At 41.7% G+C, this 22,735-nt stretch overlaps 1 protein-coding gene and 1 long non-coding RNA gene across 4 annotated transcripts in view; one reads left to right on the top strand and one right to left on the bottom strand.

The window, feature by feature from the left end:
* LOC106510390 (uncharacterized) overlaps nucleotides 1–22,735 on the bottom strand; it is a 322,787-nt gene that overhangs the window by 296,609 nt on the left and 3,443 nt on the right. The window lies entirely within an intron of this gene.
* Nucleotides 7,088–21,270, top strand: SLC38A2 (solute carrier family 38 member 2). 3 transcript variants are annotated; one of them, XM_003126626.7, is made up of 16 exons: nucleotides 7,088–7,367; nucleotides 8,513–8,710; nucleotides 9,013–9,094; nucleotides 9,243–9,358; nucleotides 12,210–12,283; nucleotides 12,386–12,478; nucleotides 12,611–12,692; nucleotides 14,047–14,129; nucleotides 14,774–14,832; nucleotides 14,924–15,091; nucleotides 15,489–15,568; nucleotides 15,684–15,784; nucleotides 16,330–16,454; nucleotides 16,827–16,971; nucleotides 17,085–17,182; nucleotides 18,243–21,270. In XM_003126626.7, exons 2-16 carry the CDS (start codon nucleotides 8,595–8,597, stop codon nucleotides 18,339–18,341), a joined length of 1,521 nt encoding a protein of 506 aa, XP_003126674.1. In that variant the 5' UTR covers nucleotides 7,088–7,367; nucleotides 8,513–8,594; the 3' UTR covers nucleotides 18,342–21,270. The 3 variants fall into 3 exon arrangements, with proteins under 3 accessions (XP_003126674.1, XP_013853418.1, NP_001304010.1); XM_013997964.3 differs by lacking the exon at nucleotides 9,243–9,358; NM_001317081.1 differs by lacking the exon at nucleotides 7,088–7,367 and having other exon boundaries at nucleotides 8,595–8,710; nucleotides 18,243–18,341.

The raw sequence follows: 22,735 nt of genomic DNA, 5'->3' as shown, positions 1-22,735 counted from the left end.
TGTCAGAGTAAAAAGACGGTGAGCTCTCAATCTTCGAGGAGATGAAAAGGCCAAGAATTAAGTTTAGGACTACCTTATCAGTAGACTTCCTATTATACGAGATAGTAAGTGTCATTATTTAAGCCACTTCTAATTGCATGCTGTGTTTCTTGCAATGAAAAGTTTTCTGCTGCTGACAGCCTCTCTGGGGAAGCCAGCCTCCAGGAAGGTCCCAATGATCCTCACCTCCTGGTATTCACATCTTTGAATAATCCCCTCCTAAATTGAATCAGGGCTGGCTTTTGTGACTAAGAGATTATGGTGGAAATAGAAAGTGTGGCTTCCAAGTTGAATTTATAAAGGCATTGCAGTTTCTGCCTTGATCTCTCTTGGCTCACTTGCTCTGGGATAAGCCTGCTACCATGTCATGGGGACACTCAGTCGGGCTTGTGGAGAAGCCCTCTTGGAGAAGAATCAACAGGCCAGTACCAACTTGCCAGCATGTGAGTGAGTGACCTTAGAAACAGATCTTCCAAACCTAGGCAGGCCATCAGATAACTTCAAACATAGTTGTCAGATGACTGGAACCTCCTAAGAGACTCCAAACCAAAACACACAATTGAATTGCTTTCGAATTTCTGATTCATATAAACTTTGAGAGTTGCAGCCCCTGAGTTTTGGAATAAGTTGTTACACAGCAATTGCTACCTAATAGCGTATCCTTCAACATCCGAAAAACATGCCAAAGTCACCAGGGTGCTCACAAGAGTTAATATGATTGCTTGGGGCTTAAGAGCGATCTTAAAAATAAAAAACAACACTTCATTACCAAACATCACTTCACTACTAAACATAATACCAAGAATAAAATATAAAAAATGATAAGAAAGAAAAAAGAGTAGAGAGAGGAATTGGTTGAGGAACTCAGGAAAGATTGATGCTAAGAAAATTTGGAAGTCATTAAAACTGAGGGAAGAGTTTGGTTTGAAGGGAAATGGGGGGTGGGAGAGGGAGTTCACCATTTCTCCATAATGCCAATGCCCACACTTGAATTTTGAACAACACTGTCTAGACAAGAATGTCAGGCTGTGTACATCCTGACATCATATTAACTAGGTAAAATGAAGCCATTAGAAAGTAAGAAATTGGAAGCAATTCTCAGGCTTGCAGCTTACAGAAGACTGGGCTCAAGAAAACCCTATCCTGGGAGTTCCTGTCGTGGCGCAGTGGAAACGAATCCAACTAGTATCCATGAGGTAGTGGGTTTGATCCCTGGCCTTACTCAGTGGTTAACCTTAACGGATCTGGTGTTGCTGTGGCTGTGGCATAATCCGGTAGCTGTAGCTCTGATTCGAGCCCTAGCCTAGGAACTTCCATACACCGCAGGTGCAGCCTTAAAAAAGCAAAAAAAGGAGTTCCCGTCGTGGTGCAGTGGTTAACGAATCTGACTAGGAACCATGAGGTTGCGGGTTCGGTCCCTGCCCTTGCTCAGTGGGTTAACGATCCGGCGTTGCCGTGAGCTGTGGTGTAGGTTGCAGACGCGGCTTGGATCCCACGTTGCTGTGGCTCTGGCATAGGCTGGTGGCTACAGATCCGATTCGACCCCTAGCCTGGGAACCTCCATATGCCGCGAAAGCGGCCCAAGAAATGGCAAAAAAGACAAAAATAAATAAATAAATAAATAAAAATTTTAAAAATTTTAAGAAAAATGAAAAAAAGGAAAGAAAAACCTGTCCTCTCCAACCACCAAGTCATTGCAGCTGGCTTTATTATGTGCTAAGCACTGACGGTTAACGGTAAAGGTTAAGAGTCAGTGAACACTTATTGAACTCCTACATATCAGGCACTGTTCTAGGCGCTGAAATTTCAATGAGGAGCAAACCAAAAGACAATTAACATCTCAGAAAGGAGTTTGAGAGCGAAGCTGCAGGACCAGGGGAAAGATCAAAGGCAAATAAACAAATAATGCAATCATGTATTCTCATACCATGAAAAAATGCAAAAAATAAAATATGACAATGAGGAAATGGCGATTGCACACAAAGGGCAACTTTTGCTGGGACAATCAAGGAAGACTTTTTTCCCTTGGCCACACCCACAACTTGCAGCAGTTCATTGTCCAGGGATTGAATCCAGGCCACAGCAGTGAAAGTGCTGAATCCTAATAATCACTAGATCACTAGGGAACTCCTAAGACTTTGGTGTGTATGTGTTTTCTTTTAAGGAGGTGACGTTTGAACAGACATAAGTGGCAGTTCCCATTGTGGCTCAACGGTAACAAACCCAACCAGCATCCATGAGGTTTGATCCCTGGCCTCATTCAGTGGATTAAGGATCCAGCATTGTGAGCTGTGGTGAAGGTCACAGAGGAGGCTCCGAACCTGCATGGCTGTGGCTGTGGTGCAGGCGGCAGCTGCAGCTCAGGTTCGACCCCTAAGCCTGGGAACTTCCATGTGACGCAGGTGTGGCCCTAAAAGCAAATAAATAAACAGACCTAAGCGATGCCACCCAAACATATAGGCAAGAGGATTTCTAAGCATAAGAAATAGCAAGTGCCATGCCCTGAGAAGGGAATAACTTAGAGTGTTTCAGGGACAGAAGGAAAATCGCTGTGGCTGGTACACAGTGAAAAGGAAAAGAGTGGTAAGATTTGAGGTTGGGGAGGTGGGCAAGGGTACAACCAGGTAAGGAATACGAGTGAGGAATATGGATTTTGTTCTGGCTGTAGTTAGAAGCCACTGGAAGGCTTGATAATTTATCCCTTTAAGCAAGGGATTTGATTTATGTTCTGAGAAGACCTTTCTCACTGCCAGGTGGAGACTGGACAGTGAGCACCAAGAATGGAAGCCCAGAGATAAGGCAGGCTGTGGCTTCTGCAGTGATCCAGGGGAGAGGTGACAGTCACTTGGACTAGGACCAAAGCAATGGAGATGGTGAGAAATGGCAGGATCCTGAATGTATCTGGAAGCCGAGCCCTCATAACTTGCTGATGGATTGGGTATCTGAGGAAGAGGAGGACCCAAGAGGACTTGCTGGCCTGGGGCCTGAGCTCCCTCATGAATGATGCTGTTATTCTTCTAAACTGTAAAAAATTAGGAGAGGAACAGTTTTGCTAGGTTCATCAAGAGTTCTGTTTTGGCCACTAAGGAATGAGGTAGATGCCATTTAGACATATTAGATAATACATTTTCTCCTGGTCCCAGAGAAACTCTAAAGTGTTTACTTGTGCCTTTATTCATTCAACAAAAATGTACTTTTGTTTAGCAGCCTGGGGTTGTTCTAGATACTGGAGCAGTGATCAAAACAGATTAAACCCCTGCCTTCATAAAAGAGCCTATATTCTAAGGAGGGAGACCAACGGTAAACAGATAAATAAATATAATTTAGATGGTGATAGGTATTTAAATAGGTACTTAAATGTATTTAATTCATCCATATACTTTATTTTATTTTTTTATTTTTTTTGTCTTTTTGCCATTTCTTGGGCCGCTCCCACGGCATATGGAGTTTCCCAGGCTAGGGGTCTAATTGGAGCTGTAGCCACCGGCCTACGCCAGAGCCACAGCAACGTGGGATCCAAGCCGCGTCTGCGACCTACACCACAGCTCATGGCAACACCGGATCGTTAACCCACTGAGCAAGGGCAGGGACCGAACCCGCAACCTCATGGTTCCTAGTCAGATTCGTTAACCACTGCGCCACGACGGGAACTCCTCATCCCATATACTTTAAAAAAAAAATCTTATTTTACAAGTGACTGAGCCAGGTGTGATTAGCCAGATTCTACCCCAAAAAAGACACTAACATAAAATCTAGTACATAGAAAACACAAAAAGAAGTGCTACCAAAGATACTTATAAAGCACTACATTCAAACTAGGAGATCAGTTTCAAATGGGAGCATCAGATAAAGAAAAATTAATGAACGCACAGGTATTTAAGCTGGGCCTCAAAGGGAAGATAGAGTTGAGACACAAAGTAGTAGGGGAGAGGCGGTAAGAAGAATAGTCCAAGCAGTGGGAAGAGCTTGAATGGGAAAGGGTTTGTATTGAGAACACTGGCAAAAGCATAGGATGTGAGAAAGGGAATTCACTGTCAGTGGCCAAGTAACCAACAACATCGTTTAAAACACATTTGATCACTCATTGCTGTGGGTCGGGAATCCAGGCTGGGCTTAGCTGGGCCCTCTCACCACGGTATTAGCTGGGGGGGCAGGCATCTCGAGGGGTCAACCAGGCAGGATCAGCTTCCACACTTACTCAGGTGACTCTGGGCAGGCCTCCCTGGGCTGCTGCCAGAGATATTGGTTCCTTGCCCTAGGGGCACCTCTGTAGGACAGTTCACAAGATGGCAGCTGGTTTCCTCCAAGCAAATGAGTGGGTGAGCAAGAGAGAACAAGATGGAAGTCAAAGACTTTGTGTAACCTAATCTTAGAAGTAACATGCCATCACTTTTGCTGAATAGAAGCACAGGATAGATCCACCCCCCTATTTGAGGAAAGGGGGATTCCAAATGAGTATGAACAACAGGTGAGGCTCCTTGGGCTCCGTCTCAGAATTTACCCACCAGAAGGAATAGTGGGAGATTGGGGTGCAAATACACGCTAGAGTCACATCAATGAAACAATAAAAGGAATTCCCTGGTGGTCTAAGAACACAGTGGTTGTCAGTGCTGTGGTTGTCAATGATCTCTCTTGGGATAGGTTTACTCTCAGTAGCTTTCAAAATTCTTCGATACCAACCCACAGTAGGAGATAGATTTTACACCATAACTCAGAATATATACATATTTATACCTAATCAAATTTAAAGTTTTATAGGTTAGTGCTGAACATTACTATATATGGACTATAGATGACAAACGGATATTTTAAATTCTATTTTCATTCTACTGAATTAAAGAGGGGGAAAAAAAAGGCTTGTAGTAATCCACTGAATTCATCACTACCCGTTCTTGGGTCTCATTCCGCAGTTTGAAAAGCAGTGTTCTTCTAAAACATTCGCTTAGGAATGAAGCATAATCATGGTAGCACTTTTTTTTTTTTTCTGTTTTGTTTTGTTTTCATTTGGGGGGGGGGTTAAATTGTAGCACTTCTGACCAACAAGCATTTGGGTGTTTCCCAGAAATTGGATCAGGGTACTGTGTCCCCTGCATTCTGGCCCAAAGCATAAGGTCAAAAATTCAAGCACAATGGGCTTCACTTGGAAGTCACTGGAATTACCAGCTATGACTCAAATTGGCCTTTGAAAACAGGAATCAAACTGGCAATAGAAAAATCGATGTTTCAATACCTCCCCCTCTCTTTTTGTTATTTCCTGTTCAGGTTCTCATCATATGGAAATCAGAACACACAACACATACACAGACCCTCAACTTTACAGGTTTTCTTCAGCACACACTGGAAAACCGACCAAAAAAATCCATCGGACAAGGACAAGAGAAGTCGTTTTAACGTCCCACCTATAACCACCACTGACTACCCTTCATGACATGCATGAAGACGGGATTTTTAAGACCTTTTGATTTTCATCCGTAGCAATCTGATGGAAAGGAACTTCCAGGAAGTCCTCTCTAACCCACTGCTAAGATAGCTCTCCACACAGGAAGAGGTGACCGGTGTTATTTGGGAAGGTATGTGGAAGAAAGATAAAGTTTTGTTCAGTCCCAGTTGTACTTCAAGTCTCAGACTTGCCCTGCGGATCTCACAGCCTCCCTGGTAGAACAAGAACAATTCTGAGTGCAAGACAGTACAGGTTTTAAAAAGTCCTCACCACATGGTTTAGAAAAGTCCCTGCAAAGAGAGGGGTGATTACCGCGTAGGGAGACTTGCTGAGGCTCAGTGACGAAACTGCAGTGGCGGTGAGGGGAAGCCTGGCACTAAAGCAAGAAAGAGTATTGTTTAGGTGAGGCAGGTCTGACCAGTTGAAGGGGTGGGAGACAAAGGAGCGTAAAGGGGAAATCGGGTCCTCCCTTGTCAATCACGAACCCTGGTGCAGGCCCAGGGCACCCGCAGCCTCACGTGCCACGGAAATAGACAGTTGTACAGATTTCCTCAGGAAAACATTGAAAGCAGAAATTGTGATCACACCCAGCCCTGCCCAATCTCTCCCACGTCCCCAAAAGGAAGAGAGCAGTAGGTCAAATCGTTTGTTTATTCATTCATGCAACCAACAATTCTCTCTCCTAAGAGGCCTTTGTTTCCAGCCTTTCCGGCGGCACCGAGTATTCCACAGCGGAGGGGCCCCCTAGTTGCCTGGCTCAGCAAGACCACATCCACACTGGAAGGGGAGGACCAGCATTCCAACCGAGGCGAGGAGGGCTGTCCGATCGGGGTGGGGTGGTGGAATGCGTGAAATGCGTCTGCGAGAGGACCGCGGGCTTCCTACACCTCCTCGGTAGAGGCGGGACCCCCACCAGGGATCCCTTCCGAGGGGTCTGGCTTCCTGGGCAGGATCTAGCTTTGCCCTAACTAGGGTTTTCCGGGTCCCCACGAAAAGGATATCCCGAAAAGGAGCTGCCAACCGAGCTAATCAGACTAGTTTTGAAGAGTGAAAGCAGGTCTACGAGGTGAAGAAAGAACGAGAACAGAAACCTCCCATGGAGACAACATTGCTGCTTTGGCCCAACTTTGCCAGAGAAAACCCCCATGTAAATCGCAAAAATAACAGGCAGGAAAGGTTTGGGTGGGCGGGATGTGTCCCCAAAAAGCTTCGAGGAGAAAGCAGAGCCTGCTGCTGGTAACCCGGGCAGAAGGAAATGTGAAGGGAACCCTTTCTCAGAGACAACCCCTTGTCTAGGGCACCAATCGGGGCTGAAAGGAACAGAGCGAGGGAAGCACTGGGGTCTCTCCAAACTGCCCCGGAGCCTGCACAGTAGGCTTCGCCAGTGCGGGGGCGGTGGCGGGGGGTGCCAGTGGGCCGGACCGCCCGCCTCTGCCGCGGGGGAGGGGCGCGGCTGCGGCGGGGCGGGGCTTCGAGGGCCCGGGCGGGCCGGGGGCGGAGCACAGGTGGTGTTGATACACAAAGAGCAGGCACCCAGCGGCTGCGGCCCCGCCCACTGACGCGTACTCCCGGGCGGCCGCTAAAACCCGCCGCTCGCCGGGCTGCTCCAGAGCCGCGCGACGCCGCCGTCCGGGAGCACTTTCCTCGCCTCACCGCCGGCAGCCCGACCACGCGTTCCCACACACTCGCGCCTTTCCTTTCAGACGGCGGACGCCGGACGATTGGGGCGGCAACGTACCATTTCCCTTTTTAAATTAAAATTCTTTTCCTGTCTGTTGTTGGGGTTTTGTTTTTGTTTTTGTTTTTTTACAATTTTTGTTTGACTGAGAAAAACTCACCGAAGGCCTTTGCGTGTTGTTTCCGGGATACAGGAGCCGAGACCTCTGAGGTAAAGCGCGCGGGGGCGTCTGTGCAAAGGGCGCGGGCCCCCGGCGGAGCGGGGGAGGGGCGTCCGGGAGGGGCCGCGGCGGGAAAGCAGCTGCGGGTGGTTTGCTTCAGCGGAGGGTGTTTTCGGTCTGCTGGCCAGTCTTCGACCCCGGCCCGCACGAGGGTCACCGCCCTCCTCCGGGCGGGGGAGGGGCGCGACGCAGGGGCCGCGTGCCCGCCCGGAGCGGAACCGCATCCTCCCGTTAGGGGGAGGGGAGCCAGCTGGGCCCGCGGCTCCGCTGCGACAAGTCTTCTGACTGATTTGAATTAATGAAAACAATTACAGCCAAGGGTCCCGGAATTCGGGGGCGGCGGAGGAGGGTTCGGGTTTTTAGTATAGCTTGGGGGCCAGGACTGGGGAAGAGCAGCCGGGAACGTTTGACAATCGGCGATCGATATTGCATCAGTTTCCTTTCCGGGCATAGGAGGGGCCAACCGGGCGAAGCGCTCGCGGGCCGAATGCCTGTGGACGGGTGTGCTCGAAGGCACGGGCGTGCGCGTGTAAACAAACCTTAGGCGCTTCTGCGAGCCCGCGAACGGACGTCCTCCCCTTCTCGGGAGAGGAGCACTCGTGTCAGCCCTTTTCGCCCGCTTTGAGTCTGTGTGCCGCAGAGGCATTTCCCCTTCTGGGGGCTCCGGGAGTGAAAGGACGGACGACGCGGCATTGCTGTTGCAAATGCCAGACACGGGGAGCTTTGCGCTTGGGCTCTGGGCTGCTTGCACATCCAGCCAATGTTTGGGTGGGATGTGTGCCCTGCGTGCATGTGCATGACCAAGGAGGCTTCGAGAAAAGCAAGAGACTCCTTCCCGTGAAAGTGGAGAGAATGGAGAGGGCGAAACTCTAAATTCCAGTGGCGAGAGGCCGCGGGGTTCAGAGGGCGCGGGCCTCCGAGGCCGCAGCGCTGCAGTGGGACCATCTTTGTTCTCCGCGGCTCCGCGGTCTGTACTTTTCCGCCCCTCCGCGCGCGCCCCCGCCCCTCGCGCTCGGCTGGTACTTTTCCACTCGCCTGGCCAGGGATGAATCAGCCGCGCTGCGCCGCCCGGCGGCGTCACGTGACCAGGGCGGGCGGGCGCTGCAGTCCTGACGCGCCGCCTCTACCTTCACAGGCAGCCGCCCGGGCCCGTGCATCGCCAAGGACAAAAGGCACCCGGCGTTACTTGCTGCTCCCGATTCCTGTCGCTCCACAGCATGAAGAAAACCGAAATGGGAAGGTTCAATATTTCTCCGGATGAGGACAGCAGCAGCTACAGTTCCAACAGCGACTTCAACTACTCCTACCCCACCAAGCAAGCTGCTCTGAAAAGGTGGGAGAAGTTGTGTGCTTTTTTAAAAAACGACTTGTATATACACTGAAGGTTCTTTACCTGGGACTCTGCTTCTGTTGCTTTAATTTACTGTAGCGTTTGGAGAGACTGTGCAATTTTTGAGATGATGGGGTTTATTGCAATGACATGATATCCTGTAAAAGTCTTCCAGTTAAAAGACTCCTAGTTAATGTGCATTTAAATAAAGATGTGTGACAGCTAAATGGGATGGGGGCTTTTGTGTTAAAGCATTCCTTTGTATCTTTCAGCCCAATTTAGGATTTTTTTCTCTTTTTTTGCAGCCATTATGCAGATGTAGATCCTGAAAACCAGAACTTTTTACTTGAATCGAATTTGGGGAAGAAGAAGTATGAAACAGACTTTGTAAGTTAAAAACAATATTTTGTATCTCTGTGGCTTTATGGACTAAAAGAATAGTTTTACTTTTAGATTTCAAATCTAACTTGCCCAAAGCTGGTTTTTCTCCTTTTAATTATTGTTATATGTTTGGTTATCGTTTCCCTCTATGTAGCATCCAGGTACTACTTCCTTTGGAATGTCAGTATTTAATCTGAGCAATGCGATTGTGGGCAGTGGAATCCTTGGGCTTTCTTATGCCATGGCTAATACTGGAATTGCTCTTTTTATGTAAGTATGTGTAAGTAGAGAGTCTGCCATGCAGGGCAGTTAATATGATACAACGTATATTTTGGCTCCAGAGACTGAATTTACAGTTGAAGTAGTTAAAAGTCATTTGCTTGAAATTTAAAATATGAGAATTCAGAAAAATCTCTTTATTCTACTATTTAGCTGCATGATACTAAAAAAGCCAATTAGAGAGGAAAAATTAGGACAACATCCAAAACTGATAATTAAACTGAAAGTGTTTAAGTCAGTGGGAATAGTTAAAATTGAAAAGTGATTGGCTATTAAAAAAGAATTGTTGATAAGTCCTGGGTAGTTAGAATTTTTGTTCTGGCAAAATCTGAAGCAAGAGGTATTAAAAAACATGGTATCTCCAAGTCAGTTGGTAAATTGACAGTCATCCCAAGGACCTGTGGCCCCTTATGTACATAAGGAACACAACTAGTTTTTTTTTTTAAATATATAGGGTGTGGTGGTATTTGCCTAACCTGGAACATGTTTGTTTTGAGACAAGTGAGTCATAATCTTCTGGACACAGAAAAGCAACCCATATGTGATTTTTTTTTTTTTAATACATATTTCTTCAGGCCTTGTGATTGCCACAGCAAAAGAGGAATATTTTAATAACTATCCGCTTTGAATTGCTTTTTTTCTTTTTTCTTACCCAGTTAGAATTAGTTATTCCTGTACTTTCCAGCATAAATACTTAGAATTTTGGAACTATGTACTTTAGAACAGTGGTTTTTAACTGTTTGGGGGTCACTGACCCTTGGAGAGAATATAGTAGAAAAGTTTGGACCTTTTCCCAGGAAAACAAAAGAAAAATGCGTGTAAAGTTGCGTACACATTTTCAGTGACGTGTGTATCGTTAACTACTAAGACTACTAGTACCGCCTCCTAGCTAAGGTGCTTTCTGTGGAAGATAGTGTGATTTACTGTCTGGATGAAAAAAACTGCTCGTACACGTAGCCTGGCATTGTCTTTTAGCTACAGGTGTATTTTAGTTAGCTAACTGGTGCCTTCTACTCAAGTTATTTTTCCCAGCAGAAAAGAAATTTGTGATGAAATTCCACACTGAAGTTAAGCATGGCTTTGAGCACTGGAAGCTAGGATTCACTCAGCTTATTACTTCATTAGCGTGAGGCTATTGGCAATCTAAGAATGAGCACCAGGAATTTACATAGAAAGGACCCTGGAGTTTCAAATTTTTCCTTGGGGTGCTTGAATGGCATTATTGTCAAGTATTTGAAACCCTTCCTAACTCTTAGTATGAAAATTGGAGGCAATTTTTAAAAGCTCCCAGTGTGATTATGGTGCAGAATTTTCATGAGATAAAATGGCACCTTTGTTTCATAAGAGAAAGCAACATTTTAATCTTACCTTTGTACTTGTGAAATTATTTATGCTTAATAGGGTCTGTGTGTTTGATGATTAGCTGTTTTAATAAAGAGTTAAATAATATCAAGAGTGCTAAAGTGGCTTTTAAAATCTATCAGTATTTTACAAAGTTTATTTAGATGTATGGAGGCAAATGGTCCAAAAGCCATGTGGCTGCCATGGTCTGGTTAAACCACACTGTAGCTAACCCTGTTAAGTAGAATCAGTCTTGAGGCTGAAAGTGACCTCAAGGATTGTGAAATCTATTCATTCCTCATTGTCCTTTCTTTGTAAAAGAAAGGACTAAATTTGTCAGCACAGTTTGAACATTTTGCTTAAGCTATGCTTGGTCCAGTTAGAGGTAAGGCTGATGATGTCATTTCCACGGCATTCTAGACCCCATAAAACTTTTGGCATGAGAATGGCAGCTCAGTGCTGCCACCTATATTTAACTAACATGCATCAGTTTCTTTGCCATGCGTACATTGTACTGTATCCACTGTGCCGGTACAGAATTTTGAAAATGTGACTGTCTTATTTGCAGAGTTTTCCATGAGTTTCCAGATTTTGATTTTTTGTTGTTGTTATTCCTTATAATAAAGAAGAAATTGATGGTTTTCTTGGCTTGCCTAGTGGAGAAAAAAGTAAAGCTGAAATGAGAGAGAGCATGTATCCTAAAGGAAAACTTAGTGACTTAGTAGAGAACCTTTGGTCCCTCGCTATTCCTTCCCCTCCCCATTCCATCCAAGTAAAAGGGCTTAGAGAGGAGACAGCGCAGGCAGTGGGACAGTTTGCCTCCTTGTTCTAGCACAGGCATTGTTTAACTTTGTGACAAAGCTGGGCCTGTCTTCCATACCATGGGGGGCAATATAGTATATCGTCATAGTAGTTATTTCTCTGATTTGTGTCCAGTTGTTTGTTAAGCCGTGCCTTGACACTTAACATGTCAGTATCTTTCCCTGTTCCTTTATAGTCCCATTGTTCTGCTTATATATAATATGGTCCAATATAAAAGGTCTCAAGACCTTTCCTGAACCTATCTCAGTCGGATTTCACATATACCTTGTAGGCTGGGTTTACTGGCAGGTGTTAAAACCATTTTACAGGTAAAAGCAACTGTTACCACGCAGAGAAGTGGCAAGTACACAGCTAAATATTATGGTGCCAGAATAAAAATATCAGTCTTATAACTCTACCACTGGGAAATTAGGCTGTCCAGTGTCTTCCAGCACCTTCTGTTCAGTGGGTGACAGTAGAGCTATTACCTGAGACCTGAGACAGTCATGTTTAGTGCCAGGTAAGAGGACTTGTTGACACCAGCCAGGAGAGTGACCACCCATTCTTGGGGACATTTGATCTAGCACAGAAAATACTAGGACAAGTTCCATATTTAATGTTTAAATAAAAACCAAAAAGAATTGTCTTTAAATATAGATGTGCTTTTTTATAACCCTGTGCCTTTTCCTTCTCTTATCAGAATTCTCTTGACAGTTGTGTCAATATTTTCCCTGTATTCTGTTCATCTCCTTTTGAAGACTGCCAATGAAGGAGGTATGGTAGCATTCTTGATATTTCTAAACAATTATGCCTATTGTGATTTTCTTCCTCTTATAAAATACTTTCTTTCACGCTTCTGGGTTCTTTAAATTACAGGGTCTTTATTATATGAACAACTGGGGCATAAGGCATTTGGATTGGTTGGAAAATTTGCAGCCTCTGGATCCATTACGATGCAGAACATTGGAGGTAAGAATTTTTAAAAGACTGCCTTGGGTAGATCCTTTTTGCTGTTTGTGTAGCAGAGAGGGGTGACACGTTATATTTTGTGTCACATGCCACATTTTGCACTTGTAATGGTATAATTTTGTTTTCCTCCAGCTATGTCAAGCTACCTCTTCATAGTGAAATATGAGTTACCTTTGGTGATCCAGGCATTAATGAACATTGAAGCTACGGATGGGTAGGTGCTAAGTAAGGTTGCTCATAAAAAACCGTCATGGTCTAAAATGATTTAGATACATTTTATCAAAGTTGGATACAAAATGATGATCAGTAAATTTTTTTTTTTTTATAAATGTTCCTATTGAATCTGACCAAGAAGTCCCCCATAAACTAATTTGATCTTTTGAGAATGAAAAGTCAAAGATAGTAGCTAGTCCTTTAACACTGGATACCAGATTTATACCCTGGATGTGAAAACAGGTTTTCTAGAACTACTTACCTTTTTTCCCTGTTTACTATCCCAAGAAGTTGTAGTTGAATAACATATACTCCAATCTAAATTAGGACTAACATTTTGAATTACATTAGTTCCTGTCTGGTTTTTGCAAATTTTAAGCCTCATCTATTTAAGATTCAGAAAGAGCAGAAAATGTGTGGCCCTGCTGTAAAAACCTTATCCTTCTATTGCAAAGTCATTCACCCCAGTGGACTAAAAGGTTTTTATCTAAAGTAAACATGAGGAGGGATAATTTACTTCCCAACTTACATGTGGCTCGTTATCTCAAAATAGAGAGGTGTGGTTATCTCTTTGACATTGGAAATTTAATAAGCTGATCTTTGAATATTAGCTTTCCTTGGGGGGTTTTGTTGCTGAAGTAGACCGAGTAGAATTGACAGGGCAATCAGAATTTGAAAATAGTTAATTTAAAACATTGCTAGAACTCTTAGGAGAGATGTACAACATTTTCTCTGAGTTCAGAAGGGATCTTTTTACTATTTTTGGAGTCACGGTGGTGCTCTCTACAACCTGGAATACGTTGTTTTGGGAGGTCAGGTTTTGTGGTTGTGTTCTTGCCTATGTATTTATCGAAGTATGAAAAAACTTCCTTGTTGAAACATTATAATAAGTACATTTGCTAATGGATGTCTGAAAGAAACTTGTTTTAAAACTCCCTTATTTCCAGCATTTAAAAAAATGGGAACTTAAGCTATGACAAAGTTGATGGATAATCTTCTGAAAATGCTTAAAGATAAGATTATTGGCTTTACAATGTCCCTTTGTTCCCTACATTAGCCTTTCAAGCCTTTAAGAAGCATTTTAAGTTATGAATCAGCTGGCAGCCTTCCCAGAGCAAACAGTGGGACAAAAGTTAGACTGTTTCGTACCCGATTTCTAACTTGAGTGAATGTTCATCTAGCAGCTAAGTTAGGAATCTATTCCTGTCTACGTGGGCTTTTTTGAAAAAGCGGTCCTCTCTCTAAACCTGTCTTTTTTTTTTAAAGTATGAAACGAGTCCTTTGAGAAGATGTGTATGTCATTCTGGGGATATTTGTGGCTGGTTGTGACCTTGTTTTTCTTTTCTTTCACTCAGATTGTGGTATCTGAATGGTGACTACTTGGTTCTGCTGGTGTCCTTGGTGCTCATTCTTCCCTTGTCACTGCTGAGGAATTTAGGTGAGCAAACCCATCTCTAGAGAGGACTGAAATGAGCCTCACCAGCTGGCTGGCTTCCTTTTAGTCAAAATGAACGAGAACTAAAGGAGACGAAAGCATTCAAAGGGCTTAAAAAAATCCTAGCAAGATAGTTAGCAATGGGCCCTGATTTTTTTTTTTTTTTTTTCCTTTTTTCTTTTTTCTTTATATAGTCATACCCACCACATATGGAAGTTCCCAGGCTAGGGGTCAAATTGCAGCTGCACTTGCCCGCCTACACCACAACCACAGCAACACCAGATCTGAGCTGCATCTGCACCTTACACCACAGATTGCAGTATTGACAGACTCCTAACCTACTGAGTGAGGCAAGGGATCAGACCGGGATCCTCAGACACCGTCTGGTTCTTCACCTGCTGAGCCACAGCAGGAATTCCAAGGACCCATATATTTTGTTGACATTTATATCATCTCTTGCTTTCTAAAAATACATAAGGATAGTTAATTGTTTTAGTTAATAAGTATTTTTAAGTAATTCTGCATCTTACTGCAGAAGTTAGAAATTTCGTTGTGTCCACACTGAAGTCTTGCAAGCAGAATTGAGTTATATTTGCCCTAATACTCTCTTTTTTTTTTTTTTTTTTTTTTTTTCCCCCTTCACACAGGATATTTGGGATACACCAGTGGCCTTTCCTTGTTGTGTATGATGTTCTTTCTAATTGTGGTAGGTATAATTTTTATTTAAAGCTAGAGATTCTTTTTCCAAGTCCTGTCACGTTATTCAGTCTAACAATTGCAAAATAATATATTTTCAGGTGATTTGCAAGAAATTTCAGATTCCTTGTCCTGTGGAAGTTGCTATAATAATTAATGAAACCATAAACAGCACCTTTACACAGCCCACAACTTTTGTACCTGATATGGCTTTTAATATGACTGAAGATGATTCTTGCCGACCACGTTATTTTATCTTAAACTCACAGGTAACTAAATACAATCTTTTGCTCAAAGAAAGATTTTTGGGAAGGAAACAGAAAATACCCACTGGAAGTTTTTTAAAAACATGCCCAAGGTAAATGGAGATGAGGTAAAGAGCTGCTTTTTAGGAACCATGATTAGCTCATTGAGGATGAGGAGAAAGCACTGGTTTGTATCTTAAAATAGGTTGAGAAATAAAGTAATCACCTGTTGTTAAAATTGACACATCCGGAAGTGAGGATATTGAACACAGTGAACAAACTAAAAGAGTGGGAGCTAATTACGCAAGAAAACATTATTTTAGGCTTTGATTTTTAAATTAATGAAAAAATATAAGTTGCAAAACTGATAACATGAGTTTGTTACATCAGGATATTAAGAACGTTTTTACGTCTTTTGCAGACTGTCTATGCTGTGCCAATTCTGACCTTTTCATTTGTCTGTCATCCTGCTATCCTTCCCATTTATGAAGAACTTAAAGGGTGAGTACTTTGCCTACTTTCATGTAAACTTATTGGAAAAACTGGTAATATATTGGATGACTTGCTATAACTATTGCTAAAATATGTGTCTGTATTTTCCTTTGAATTTGCGTAGCCGCAGCCGTAGAAGAATGATGAATGTGTCCAAGATTTCCTTTTTCGCTATGTTTCTCATGTACCTGCTTGCTGCCCTCTTTGGATACCTGACTTTTTACGGTAAATAATGTCTAGTTTACCAAAAGGACACTTAGTGAAATGAAATTGGTCCTTCTGTAACTTTAAAAACTCAAGTCTGTTTTGGTATACTTCATATTTGTGATGAGAAATTGAACTTAGAATTTCCTACAGTATATTGAATCAGTAATTTCTAGAATCCAGGTTCAATATATGCCATTAGCCGTTTAATGACATTTTTATGTGGTATCTTCATCCTGTCTCCTCTCCCATCCCCTTCAGATTATGCGCACACACACACTCACACACACATCCCCCCATACCATGGATGGGATTTAGCTATTTAGCTCCTGTTGTTTTTAATGGGGGTCATGTGGCTAAATCTCTTCTTGGTATTTAGAAAAATTTTCCTTCAATGTTATTTTAATTGCATTAACCCTAATTCCAAATTAATCTTATTAGCCTCTTAGTTTATAGTTATTTTGCGAGTAGCTAATAACTTCAGTGCAGATTTTCTAACTAATCTCTAGAGAGAACGGCACACTTGAAGCTTTTTTTGTTTTGTTTTGTTTTGTTTTTCCTTATAGACCACGTTGAGACGGAATTGCTTCACACCTACTCTTCTATCATGGGAACTGATATCCTCCTTCTCATTGTCCGTTTGGCTGTGTTAGTTGCTGTCACCTTGACAGTGCCTGTAGTTATTTTCCCGGTAAGTAATCACCTGCTCTCCTTTCAGTAGGAATGAGTTGTTAAACATGAAGATTTGTGAGATTTTCATCTTCTGGGAGAAGGGAAACAGTACTATTGCAATATCAAGTTGATAGTGGTTTTTGAAGGTGTTTTTTTGTTTTTTGTTTTATGTTTGTACATTTTTAAAACATCCTGGAGCTTTTTTTCTGTACTTTAAGGTGCAGAATGATCTTTACAGTGTTCATACGTTTCAAAAACAGCAGTAGAGGAGGGGGTGCAGTTTTAATATTTAAATAGCTGTTTGTCTAGATATATTTATTTCTTGTTGTTTGAGTTTTGGCTTTTCCACTATTTAAAGTTGCAGTATTTATTTATCCATTTCTTTTTGCAGATCCGGAGTTCCATCACTCACTTGTTGTGTGCAACAAAAGAGTTCAGCTGGTGGCGTCACAGTATCATTACTGTGTCCATTTTGGCATTTACCAATTTGCTTGTCATCTTTGTCCCAACTATAAGGGATATCTTTGGTTTTATTGGTAAGTCTTAGGAAGTATCAGAGTTGATTGAAATAGCAGGGATGTTAAGGTTTAAAAAATGAATTAACAATGATTCATTAAATCCTTAAGGAATGGTAAATGTTCTTTTACAGGTGCATCTGCAGCTGCTATGTTGATTTTCATTCTTCCATCTGCCTTCTATATCAAGTTGGTGAAGAAAGAACCTATGAAATCTGTACAAAAGATTGGGGTGAGTGAGAGATTATGATTGGAGAAAGAATAAAATCGAATGCCATAAATTCCTCAACTGATTTTAATTTAGTCTCCTAAATGTCATTTATTCTAGTTTTATTTTAAGTTTCTAGTAAATAGAATTGTGCTTCACATGTGGAAGATTAGAGGAGTGCAGGGGGGGTGAGAGATGGTTTGCCATCTAATACATAACCTTAAGTTAACTGTAAGAAAATTCTTAGATATTTTAGAGAGAAGAACAGAGTGTAGAGTATACAGATACTGACTCAACTTTCAACGTTTAAGCAGTATTTGTTGGACCACCTACTGTGTGACAGGCGCTTAAATGGGCCTAGAGTGTGTAAAAGAGGAAGAAATGGGTTTTAGTTGAGTGAGACTAACCATCTTTGAAGCAAAGCTCTGGGAGGCTATTTCTACACTTTGAAGTGGCATAACAAGTGATTTTACAGAGTATGAAGTGTTAGCTATGGATGATCCTGGTGGGGATATTTAGGGAAAAGACCGCTTTTCAGTCCTTATTCTCCACTACCATTGTAGTGTGATGAAAATACTAGAATTGTTTAGAAACCAACAACAGCCATCTTGTCTTACTCAAAATATATGGTGGCAGTAATTGAAGGGTAGGATCAGAGGACGACTTATTCATGTTTCTTAGAAAAACCTCCAGCTTGGACTTAGGCTGCATTTTTAAGATGACTTGGGTTTGATTTTGTAAGTTACATTTTTTCCTTTAAAAAAAAAATGCAGAAATCCCAGTCCAGTTGTGTTATATAAGAAATAGTTTATTCAGCAAAGAAAATTTTTTACCATTGCATTTGATAGAAAGGAGTAGAAAGGGAAAGTTGTTGGAAGGTTTCAAAGATACATATTTTGAAACATCAAAAAATACATATTTAGTGCTATATAGATAACCCCTTGATCAATCATTCAAGACAGTTTAAATATCTTAGCACTATGAAATATTATGGATACATGTTGAGTCATTTTTAAAAGCAGGCAGAAGATTTAGCGTATGTTTTGTTGTTTGCTGATCAGTTTTCTCTGTGTGCTCCTTGCAGGCTGTGCTCTTCCTGTTAAGTGGCATAGGGGTGATGACCGGAAGCATGGCCCTGATTGTGTTGGATTGGGTACACAATGCCCCAGGAGGTGGCCATTAACTGGCACCACTAAAACTCCAATAGTCCATTTGATGCCAGTGTTGAGTCAGCTCTCAACTACTATGAAATTTCACCTAATGTTTTCAGTTTCACTTCCTTTTGAAGTGTAGATTCCTCGCTGGTTCTTCTGAGTGCAGAATAAGTGAACTCTTTTTGTTTGTTTTTGTTTTGTTTTGTTTTTTTAAAAGAAACTATTCTGTATGATAGAAATGGATGTTAACAACAAAACCACGAGTCTCGGGTTAACGGAAGTGACAATTTTATTCCATTCCAGAGAATGGACGAACTCTTAACTTTTAATCAAGCCACATGTTTGGCTGTGTCATTGTTTAACTTGGATATTTTATGATTTTACTTGAATGTGCCTAATGGAACCATTCGATGTGAGAAACAATTCTTCTTAATTTACAGCAAAGTATTGAAATAACCATTGAGAAAAACACTATTATTTTTTGTACCAAAAATATTTAAAGACCTCAGAAGCACTATTTTACTTTTTAAAATCGCTTTTTTTGAACTTTATCCAAAAGCAGTTGTCAATAAATTCCGTAAAAAAATTTCATTGTTATTTAAAAACGTAATATGAAATGATTTGCCTTTTTGTAGGCATGATAAGCCAAATACTTTTTTTACCCAAAATAATTTTTAGAGAAAATGATGTAATGAAAAATTGTACCATGAATAGTAGCATAGTTTTTTCCATTCAGACTTCACCGTTAAAGGCTATTTGCTTGATTGTGGCTATACCAAATCAGATGAACTCTGTTCATCACTTTTCTCCTCTGTCCCCAAATAATTTGGTTCATTTAACTGAAATATTTATGGCTTCAATCTAGCTTCAATCTATTAGAATCAATAATGCAGTTATTTCTGTGGGAAATAAAGTAACTGATTTTGAGGTACCAAATAGTGCAATTGGGTAAAACAGGGTTTATTCAGTTGCATCTGCCTCCAGAGTTGTGTTGACAGCTCCAGGTTTTTTTGGGCCAGCCCTTTTTTTGGCATTGCTTCCAGCAGTGGAAAATGGGCATTTGATGGCTATAGGCCAAAACTTCTATCCAGAGAGTACAACTTTTCAAAATGCTCATGTGCTACTGGAAGTGTGAATTACTTGACAATGTATGGTTTAGTTGTGTTCATGTTTTGTCTACAGTAGAGGTCTTATCCACAGGTTACACCGATATTTGGTATAATAGAAGCTCTCTTCATATAGGCCACTGGGTTTCTCATGCAGTAAGCTTTTTTAAAACTCCTTTGCACTGGATTGTCATCTCATTCTTGTACAACATAGAATTACTTGTTTACATCCCACAGATAGTTAGCTAGGGAAAACAGTGCAAACCTGAGTGTAACTAGTCGGTCCGACTGCATGTTCACCCTTCCATTTCAATCCCAGTTAGAAGTGAAAAAAATTCCTCGGCTTTAAGAGCACATTTATTGTACGTCACGGTGTATGGTGAATATATTATTAAATAATGTGGTACTTTGCTCATCAGACATAATGTCTAAACTCTAATATACATAATTCCATTAGTGGTTGAGGGAAGCAAATAATGGAATCATCAATTGGTTGTCTGGCTCTAAGGTTGTTCTCTAAACATTTGTAGTTTTAGGCAAGGGCCAGAAATGTGGCAGACGTGGTTTTTGTTATGCATTCTTGTATCATATGTGACTAAATTACAGACGAGACGTCTGTAATCAAAGACCCTTGTGGAACTGGAAGACATCTTGTAGTGCGACATTGGGTGAAACCAATGGTCCATTTTTGTTTGTTTCTACGAAAAGGGAAGTGGGGACCATCTTGAAAGGCAGTGAGAAGACGGATTCTACAGCACTGCTTTCATTTAATCGGGCACTTGGCACTCCGTTTGAATCCAGAACCTCACCTCTAGTTCAGACCAAGAATTGGCACTTCAGCTAGAGTTCCTGGAAAAAAATGGCTGGTTTTGTATCTTAAAGACTTGCCAGGGAATACCAAGTAAAGAGTTGTTCTCTACAGTTTACATCCTTTTACATGGGAGCAAATACCATGCAACCCGGAAGAAATGGAAAAAAAAAAAGCTCTTACAGCCAATCAGTGTGAGGCTCCTCCCATCGCCTGACTGTTTAAGGTTCAAAATCAACTGCCAAGGGTAAATTCCATTGCATGATTTTCTTGGAACTATTGTATCTACCTGGAGGTTCCTAAGCTGAATTCCCAGCAATGAGCAGTCTTCAGTATTAAAACCACTGTCTGGTCACCTCATTTTGCATTACTGTCTTCCGTGGATGTTTCAGTTATAACTGTAATGTTATTTATAGAACAGCATTAATCCATTAAAGCTAACCTATTTTTCAATATTTATGATAATCTTATGTACATACATTGTCTGTCCATATGTATTTGTAAATAGGTTGTAAATACTGTCATGTTTGGGTCCTGGGTTCAAATGTATATATTCCTATAAGTTTCTTAACTGCATTTTGATGAATTTACATTATGTATCTATAACAATTGTCCCCAAAGTACCTGTACAGAGATTTCAATAAGCAAATTGAGAAATTGTGTAAACACTAGAAATTTAAAATACTGTTCAAATTGTATTTGCAATAAACAAACTGGTTGAACATCACTTTTTTTTTTTCATGAAAACTTGGTGCAAATTCAGATCTCGTATTTAAATTTTTAAATAAGGTCTAGATTTTCAAAATGCAGTACTTCTCAAAATGTGACCTAGTGTAATGGAATCAAATGTGATCTAGTGTAATGAAAGACCTTTGAGAACCTGGGTGTGTGAAGCTTGGTGTATATAGTGTAAATATCTCCACTGTACTGTTAAGAGACCAACAATTCCAGTATGGCTTGTTGGCAAAGAGTGCTACACCGTTTCAATGAAACATTGTATGTTTGTTTTAACTGAACTAAAATAAATACATGCTTAATCCTGAATAGCAGTGTTTTATTTAAGGTGATGATAAGACATGTCAGCTGGTATATTTTGTAAGTCTGGCCACCTAGCATTTAGAGGGTGCCATATAATGTAATAATGATGCAAGAAAAAGTGGTTGGGAAAAAGGTTCAGTTTGCTCTTAAATTCCTAAGGACGATTATGAGGAGGGATGAAAAATGCTCCAAGGCATCTGGAGGACCTGAGCGTGGCTCTGCTCTAAGTAGGCCGATGTGCATCAGAATCACCTGGGGAGCATTTGCAAAATGCCCCTTTCTGAAGACTCTGCCTGAGGACTGATTCCTTAAGTCTTGATTTTTTTTTTTTCTGGTCCTTCCAGGAAGCTGCCCAAGTGATTTCTGATGCACAGGTTAAAGAAGAAAAACTGAAATAGGCCTTGGAAGAAGTCAGAAGGGTTCAGCCTTGGTGGAGTAGTGCCAGAAAAGGAGAGGACGCACTCTGGCTGGAGGGGAATCAGCAGTTGATTTCTGATACCTGAGGGATGGATTCTAGGTATGAGTAGGTGTCTAAGGTACACAGGGTAACTCAGATATGTAGATTGGCATCCTAGTCCCTTTCAGTATTTTCCTTTATTTATTTACTTTTAGGGCCTCACCCAAGGCATATGGAGGTTCCGGGGCTAAGGGTTGAATCGGAGCTGCAGCTGCCTGCCTAGGCCACAGCCATAGCAATACCAGGTCGGAGCCACGTCTGACCTACATCATAGCTCACAGCAACTCCGGATCCTTAACCCACTAGGGAGGCCAGGGATGGAATCCGAATCCTCATGGATACTGGTCGGGTTCTTCACCCACTGGGCCACAATGAAAATTCCTCAAATCACATGTTTTCTGATTTCCCCCACAAGAGGTGTAAGCTTCATAAAAACAGACATCTGACTTTTCATTGATTTATCTCCAAAACAACAATGCCTAGCCAATCATACATACATTCTCAATATAGTTGTTGAGTAAATAAATATGCCCATCATTTCCCAGCATTACTGAAGTGAGGCTCAAGCTTTTAAGTAAAAACACAGGGGGAGTGGGAAGGGAGTGGGATGGACTGGGAGTTTGGGGTTGGTAGATGCAAACTATTACCTTTAGAATGGGTAAGAAATGTCCTCCTGTACAGCACAGGGAACTATGTCCAGTCTCTTGGGATGGACCATGATAGAAGATGATAGGAGAAAGGGAATGTGTGTATATGTTTGACTGGGTTGCTTTGCTATAGAGCAGAAATTGGCACAACATTGTGTATAAACTATGCTTTATTTTTAAAATGAAAAAATATACTAAATGCTTGCAAAATAAATTCAGCTAGCACCATGAAATGAAACGCTCAGACTTAAAAGAGTTCAGTCATCTTACGAAGAGGCCTTACAGTAGGAAGTCTTTCTTGCCTAGCCTGGGATCTGCCTCCAGGGGGCAGAAGCCATCTTTAACCTCTACCACATCTTTAACCTCA

The sequence above is a fragment of the Sus scrofa genome, chromosome 5, assembly GCF_054392235.1.
Source record: "Sus scrofa isolate SSC_HxYL_T2T_F1_AM1 chromosome 5, Sscrofa_HxYL_maternal_Yorkshire_Landrace_v2.0, whole genome shotgun sequence".
Classification (NCBI taxonomy): Eukaryota; Metazoa; Chordata; class Mammalia; order Artiodactyla; family Suidae; genus Sus; species Sus scrofa.
Note: the sequence above shows the minus strand (reverse complement) of the source record. Positions and strands in the feature narration are given on the sequence as shown.

Bases quoted from the DNA above. Each gene is read 5' to 3' on its own strand.
- SLC38A2 (XM_003126626.7), top strand. From the start codon at position 8,595: ATGAAGAAAACCGAAATGGGAAGGTTCAATATTTCTCCGGATGAGGAC. The intron at 9,359-12,209 runs GTAAGTATGTGT...TTCTCTTATCAG, and splicing joins ACTGGAATTGCTCTTTTTAT to AATTCTCTTGACAGTTGTGT. The intron at 14,833-14,923 runs GTAGGTATAATT...ATATATTTTCAG, and splicing joins TGATGTTCTTTCTAATTGTG to GTGATTTGCAAGAAATTTCA.